Source organism: Quercus suber, unplaced genomic scaffold (genome assembly GCF_002906115.3).
Source record: "Quercus suber isolate HL8 unplaced genomic scaffold, Cork oak 2.0 scaffold_145, whole genome shotgun sequence".
NCBI lineage: Eukaryota > Viridiplantae > Streptophyta > Magnoliopsida > Fagales > Fagaceae > Quercus > Quercus suber.
Window position 1 is genome coordinate 1171324 of NW_027069606.1, and position 7827 is coordinate 1179150.

A 7827-nucleotide genomic window follows, 5' to 3' on the forward strand; every position below is an offset into this window, starting at 1 on the left:
GCACATGACATGAAGTGGTCAAAAATTCAAGTTCTTGGAAAAGGATCCTACGGAACTGTGTATTTAGCAATTGCAAACCGAGTCGGTTCCGCGTTCTCCTCTCCTTTTTCTGGCCTGATAGCTATCAAGTCTGCGGTTTTTCAAAACTCTGTATCGCTTCAAAAGGAGGCCAAAATCTTGCAAGACTTGGTTGACTGCCCTGAGATTGTTCATTATTTTGGAAACGATTTGACTATTGAAAGTGGCGTAGGGTTCTATAACTTGCAGCTAGAGTATGCGTCAGGAGGCACCCTTGAAGATTTAATCAAGAAAAGTGGAGGAAAATTAGTGGAATATGATGTGCAAAGGTATACTCGGATGATTGTTAAAGGGCTTCGCTGCATTCATGAAAAAGGTTACGTACATTGTGACCTGAAGCCAGCAAATATTCTTGTTTTTCGTTCAAAAGCTGGTAGAGGCAATGCTGTTAAGATTGCTGATTTTGGAATATCGAAAATTCCGAGAGAGGAGAATGGTTTTGTGAAGAGAAAGTTTTGCTTTCGGGGAACTCCTCTATATATGTCTCCAGAATCTGTTGCATTAGGTGAAATTGAAGCTCCTTTGGATATATGGTCTTTGGGATGTACGGTCATTGAGATGATTACTGGAAAGCATGTATGGAATTGTACAGGTCTAGAAGACTTAATGTTTCAAATTGTTTTTGGAAAGGAGCCACCAAAAATACCCGAAACTATGTCAGAACATGGGAAAGATTTCTTGAGGAAGTGTTTTGTAAGAGATCCTAGAAAGAGGTGGACTGCTGAAATGCTACTGAACCATCATTTTATCAGTGAAACTGAATGTTTGACATCTACAAAAATCCGCCTTACTGGCTGTTCTTCATCAATTTCAAGGAGACTGTCTTCCTCAGAAACTTTGCTTCCTCCTCCTGGATTTTCTGCTTTTCCTTCAGTGCTGCATGGGTATGCCCATTATTATGGTAATTGGTAACTTGGATGGGGTTATGGAAAATGATAGTGTGGCCTATGGACAGCAATCTGCAAACTGTTTCTTCTCAATTGCAGGGTAAGCAGTGATCCAGAGGTTAAGCATTACTCTGGCAACTTTAAGCTATAGGGTGGTGGCCGCTTATGGGGTCGAATCAGTACATTCTAAGAAGAAATATTTGAATATCAATCTCGTTGATCTCATGAGTATCATTACAAATCCCGCCAATCGTCTTCCAATGGATGAGTTCAACAACATCAATGAGTTGAAATGAAGACTAAGAAACGTTCTAGGCTTCTAGGTATATGTTATGAGTTTGGATATTTGTTACATTGGTTTTAGCATTATCTTGGATTTCAGATTTTTTTTTTTTAGTGGGATCTTGGATTTTAGCTTTAATTTCTTGGATTACTTTACTTGGCTTATACTAGGCATTCAAAGTTTTGTTAGGCTTTTAATCCATAAATTGTTATGTCGCCAGTAAGAGTAGAGAGGCAAATTATAGAGTATTCTTTAGCATTAAAAGAATTGTTGATTCAGGTATAGTAACATTTGCAAGTCAGGTTTTACTAAAATACTTCCACTGGATGTCCTATTATTAGAAACCTCAAGTAAAAATGAGGAATAGACTGTTTATTCATCTATCAGATCCTTGGTAGAATTAGATATTATGCATCCCTTCTTTTAGAAATATGACATTGGAGAAAACCCAATACCTCCTCAATCTTGGCTTTAAATATCTTGTCTTTGATAATTCATTAATTCTTAAGCTATTACATTATCGCAAGTGTTTTGTGTCTCTTTCAGATAAAGCTACTACTTCCAAATTACTTAATTTCCTCCACCTGAATGAAAATTAAATAATAATGTATGCCCTTCTCTATTTTAATCTACCAATTTGGCATGGTTTTGGGGAGGGCTGATGACCACCCCCTATTGCAGTTGCCTTTCTTCTTCGTGTTGATTGATCATTGAAAATACCAATTGTGAAAACAAGAAAAAGTTTTTGAAATGCTTAATGCAGAAGTACACTAGTTGATACTTTTAAAGGAGGTGATATGAAATGACATTTAACCTGTTAAATTTGATCATGGGAAATGAGAGGAGATACTGTCAAAATGATGTTGGCTTTCTAATAAAACATGGGATGGAAAAGGAAGAAGTGAAAAATATTTTGATACCTTCCCAGCAACTTGTAACACTAGCAAGACCAGATCAAAGCATTAAGGGGTTTGTAAACCCAGAGCAGCCCCTAGCTAGAAACCTTCAATTTTTCCATAATCATAAAGTACACCTAATTCCACAATCATTTTTACTACACCTACTTTTTGTGTGTACTTGATACTTTTCTAGACGAATTACCCTTGGCTAGAAACCTAGCACCCATTAGCAATTTGCAAGTACAAGTGAATGACAAGTCCATGAGGAGGAAACTATGCTTCAATTGCAAAATTATGCATCAATGAATATATGGCAAGGTAGCTTACGTGACAATGAATTTGCAGCCTTCACATTTTAAAAATAGCAGCAGGAAGACAATCCACCCTGCTCATCTAAAAACGTATTTTTTTCATTGATGCCCTACCTTGAACGTTTTGATTATGTCGGTATTGGTGCAGAATACAGACACAAATGGGGAGAGAGAGAGAGAGAGGAGTTAATAGAAAGTATAAACATATACATGGTCTATGATCAGATTAAGAACACAAATGGCCAATAGAAATTATAGCAATGCAAAACTCATTCAATTTCTTTCGATAACAGAATAGACTTTTAATTCTTATGGCAAGGCAATGACATTCATCTTAAAAACCATCAAAATTGAACAATAAGCAACTAAATCCACACAAAAACTTCACTTGAAAGGAAATTTAAATATTTCCTAAAACAGTCTAATTGGTCAGACAGTGTGTGCAAATATTAATCGCATCTGTGAAGCATGAAAAGAAAAACTAGATTCCATTGTAGGGTATCAAAACAAAGAAAATGTTTTGACACTACTTTCTGCGCTTCAAGGGTCCAGTCTTGTACCCAGACTTACATGGCTTGCCCCAAGAAGTGAGAGAACACCTTCCATGATTCCCACTACTCTTGCTTCGACCCTCACCTCCACCATGAGGATGATCAACCGGATTCATAGCCACTCCTCTAACTACTGGTCTTCGACCCAACCACCGGCTCTGCCCAGCCTTCCTGAGCTTTAGAGCCCCATGACTTGGGTTTGACACCATACCAATTGTGGCCCGGCACCGAGAATCAATCATCTTCTCAGCACCTGAAGGCAGTTTAATTAAACAGTATCTAGACGTCGGCTCTTTCAAGATCTTTGCACAGGTTCCTGCAGCTAGAACTAGCTTGCCACCTTGACCCGGGTTGACCTCAATGTTGTGGATCATTGTTCCAATACGCATAGCAGCAAGCGGCATACAACTCCCAATTTGTGAATTTATGTCAAGATGAAGCATCTGGTTCATCATGCTCTCACGCAAACTGTGAGTACCACTTCCAACTACATCTATGAAAAGTGAAACAAAGAAAAATAAGATTTTCTATAATATTTTTGTATTCTGATTAGTTACTTTCCTGATAATAAAGCAATGCACTCAAATAGAAGCCTAACACAACATGTAAGGCTACTTGGGTTGAATTCTTTTTCTTTTTCCTCTCTCTTTGACTTCGTTAAGTAGAGCTTCAATTTCCCAAGAACCAAAACAACAATAATATTGAAGTTTCAAATTTTATTTTCCATTTTCACAGCATTCAAACAGAAACTTGGATTCAAACCCCCAAATGAGATTAATACAGCAATTAGGGCGAAGTAAATAAAAGTTCATCACAGATTCAGAAATTCCCCAAAAAAAAAAAAGTTTCATTATTTTTTCCATTTCCTTCATTTTCTTTGCAATCAAATGGTAAATTTGACCCCAAAAAAAGGATTAGATTTTTCAATTTCCATTCTCTCCCACAGTTTTCTCAGCAACCAAACACCATCTACGATTAAAAAATTTTCATTTCCTTCATTTTCAGTTTCCATTGAGCTAGGTACTTCATTTCTATTCTCCCCCTCAGTTTTTCTCAGTAACCAAATACTAATAAGAAGAAGAAGAATAAAATAAAAAATTAAAAAAATTAAAATAAAAAACTAATTTTCCGACGGTTTTCTAGGAAACCAAACAGAGGGTCAAAAAGAGAGAGTTGTGAAATAAGAAAAGTACCTATTTTAGCAAATTTTCACTTCGTAAGAAGTTTGATATAGGAAGTTAACCCTTCTTGGCAGAAATTCATAAATCCTTCTTTTTGTTCGAAAGCATAAGTAAATCCTGACTAACTATTAGCGGTTAAAGGATAAAGGAATAAGAAATATGCACAAAACAAATATAATCGTTTATAGAAAAATGTCGCATCTGTGACAAATTGGTTAACCATTAAATCTTCTACAAGAAAACTATATGACCAAATTGACAATCATTTACTGTGTAATTTGTAAATGCTACATACACAACAAAATTTGTTGACAGCCTTTTTCACAACAAATGAGAGGGTAGATTGTAATTAGTACATCACTTTTACATGAGATCACCGTTGACATCACTCTTAATTAGGAGCCAATCAATATTGATCATTTAGCTTCAAATAGATTGATCTAATAAAGTAGGATGCATCCTAAGAAACTGTAGGATGGCGGTTGATCTTAGTTGGAGTTTCGGTTAGATCTCCTCCTCCCTAACTCTGACCAAGACCAACCGCCATCCTACACGAACCCGAACAATCCGACTTGACTCCTTCACCAGTCGGTGGCGTGTCTGGAAAATCTTCACTCGATTTGGTTGGGTTGGTTGCGGGTTGGGCACAAACCCGACCTAAATCAACCCATGGACACTGCTAATTCTAACATCAACAAGGGCAAAGAACTACACTAATAGAAGTATATAAATGGTTTATATAAATGGCTTTTTAGGAGTCAAGGGCCCCCACCCCCTCTCTTGCCGCCGCCACCGCCAGCTCGTGTGATAATGTTGAAGGCTTATTCTTCTACTGAACAGTGGTATCTGTAAACTTCCTTTTCTTTTTCACTTCATGATCAATATAATTTAGTAAGTTTGCCCGTGAACACTAGCCCTTTGTCACTTCCTTTTTCAAAGTTGAAATGGGTTCAATGTGAAGGACATGTATGATGGAACGGAAAATGAGAGCATGTGGATAGAGTAAGAGAGCATCAGAGTTTTTAATTACACAGGGCTTAACATTGTGGGTTAGAACTAAATCTTTTGTTGTTATGTCTTTTCCAACAAGATGGCTTCCGTTGAGAAGATCAGAGTGGAATAAGTTTAATATTGGAAGATGGGGGTTTTTAAAAAAAATAACTATAAATTTCAAACTATATTATTAGTCAGACAAAGTTTGAAACATATTTGGTTTATAACAATTCGACTTTTCTGAAGTCGATTTTGCCCTTTGAAAATCCACTAGGAAATCGAGTGTTAGAAACTCAATTTTGGAAATCGAGTTTTAGAAACTCGATTTCCTAGTGGATTTTCAAAGGGCAAAATCGACTCCAGAAAAGTCGAATTGCTATAAACCAAATATGTTTCAAATCTTGCCTAACTAATAATATAGTTTGAGGGATTTGGTTATTTTTTAATAAAATCCAAGATGTTTTAACAAGATGTTTTAACAAGATGTTTTAACATTGTGGGTTAGAACTAAATCTTTTGTTGTTATGTTTACATGATAATTAAATTTTATTTTCATTTTTACAAAATTCAGCTAGAATAATTATTTTCAACCAAAAAAAAAAAAAAGATAGTAAACATAAACTAGTTAATAAATTTTAGGGACCAATAGTATATATTGTCCTAAATAAAAGTATCATGATTCTAAATTAATAAATAAAAGTATTTTTTACTTTGTGTGGGTTACACATTTGATAATTAATAAAAGATAGTTTCTCAAAATAAACATATCTCAACATCTTGAGAAACAATATTAGTTGGACAACAACTTGCAAAGCAACAAATCCTAAAATTAGGCGTCAGCCAATATCCCTCAAGTTTGGAGTCTCATTGCTGCGATTGTGATACAATTTCTTCAGCATTTAATGGGATTACTTTTTGTTCTTCACCTCTCATCTCAAATTGCACAAGTTGCAGATTTAACAAAGTCTGTGACAGCATTGCTTTCTAAAATTTTGGATGTTCTTAGCTCAGTTTTGGTGATAATGGTCATTAAATTTTTTGGAGGAAAGAAAATCATATTGACAACCTTTGTTTTAATCTTTTTTAGTCTAATTGGCTTAGGCCTCCTACTTAGTAAAATGGGTGGGGTGGGAGAATCTCAGACAGTCGAAAAAAGGAGTTTGGCAAATTGTCTTAAATAATAATATGAACATATACATAATAATTGTTATGTTTATTCCTGATTTTTTTTTCAAAATATTTCAGAGTCAAATATATTATGTTCCTTATGTTCATATATGATAAATTTTATTTTCATTCTCACAAAATTCAACTTGAATAATTTTTTCAACCAAAAAAAAAAAATGATAGTAAACATAAATAAGTTCATAAATTTTAGAAACCAATAGTGTGTATTGGCCTAAATGAAAGTACAATGATTCTAAATAAATAAATAAGTTTTTTTTTTTTACTTTGTGTGGTTTACACACTAGTTAATTAATAAAAGATAGATTCTCAAAATAAACTTACCTTTGACATCTTGAGAAACAGTATTAGTTGGACAACAACTTGCAAGGCAACAAACCCTAAAATGAGGTGCTAGCCAACCTCCCTCAAGTTTCAAGTCTTCTTGCTACAGTTCTAATTCAATCTCGATTAAATTAGTCCAATTTAAAAAAAAAAAATTAATGAGATCATCATAAAAATATTATCACATACATCGTGCGGGATCCACAACTAGTAAAATTATAAACAATGGTAATTGTCATAAAAAACTTATTAAAATTTACGCAATTGTAAAATAAATAAAAATTTGTAAAACAACCAATTCATAGTAACTAACAATTAAAGTAAGAGATTAATCTATATACTCAATTTTTGAAACTATGAAAAAATAATAACAAATAGAGGTGAAAAAACAATGGATGCTTTACTACTTTAGTACCATACATGGCTCTCTCTCTCTCTCTCTTTTTCTTTTTTCTTTTTTTTTTTTTCTTTTGTGTGTGTGTGTGTGTGTAAAGGTTGAGTTTCACGGGCTGTAACTAAAATGAAAGGAAGGAATTTGGATTAGTGGAGGAAAAAAAAAAAGCAAGAATATTGGTCAAAGTGAACACATGCCTTAACTTAAAAATAAAGGTAAGAGTTTGGTGGCCATTTATTTCGGTGTCAAGCTAATTGATACAAGTGGGAGGAGTTATTTTAGTAACACCAAAAAGTATCACAATATGATTACAATAAATTAAGGTGTTAATACATCATAGGTCAAAATAAAATAAAATAAATTATTCTAGGCTTCATCCCAACTAAAAACAAGAGTGTTGTGAAAATATTGCGAAGTTTTATTGTGTCTCTAGACTTTCTTAAGTGGGAGATGTGTTTTTTTATTTATTTTTTAATGTCAGGATATAGTTTGTGTATATTAGAAATGGGAAAATGTTTCTTTGTTTTACAATTTGAACTAGGGTTGACCAACTCACCCATAGACCTAGCCCACCCACACAGACTGATTGGGCCGATTCAAAAACCACCTTATCCGACTCTTGTGATGTTTAGTGGCAATTTGTGACCTCTAAAACCTGATTCCAACGGGTTGGTTTTGCGAATCGTTGCATCAAAACCTGATTCCAACCAATCTCCACCACCAAAAGGCCTTTTTTCTCAA

At 34.5% G+C, this 7827-nt stretch overlaps 2 protein-coding genes across 2 annotated transcripts in view; one reads left to right on the forward strand and one right to left on the reverse strand.

The window, feature by feature from the left end:
- Nucleotides 1-9: 9 nt before the first annotated feature.
- On the forward strand, nt 10-1116 carry LOC111995147 (mitogen-activated protein kinase kinase kinase 20). The gene is made up of 2 exons (XM_065776952.1): nt 10-962; nt 1065-1116. Exons 1-2 carry the CDS (start codon nt 10-12, stop codon nt 1114-1116), a joined length of 1005 nt encoding a protein of 334 aa, XP_065633024.1.
- A 1588-nt stretch (nt 1117-2704) lies between these two features.
- Nucleotides 2705-7827, reverse strand: part of LOC111997580 (large ribosomal subunit protein uL2my, C-terminal part) — an 18815-nt gene continuing 13692 nt past the window's right edge. The window contains exon 2 of the mRNA XM_065776936.1: nt 2705-3502. Within this exon, the coding sequence (XP_065633008.1) occupies nt 2985-3502 (518 nt within the window). The 3' untranslated portion in view covers nt 2705-2984. The remainder of the gene's footprint in view (nt 3503-7827) is intronic.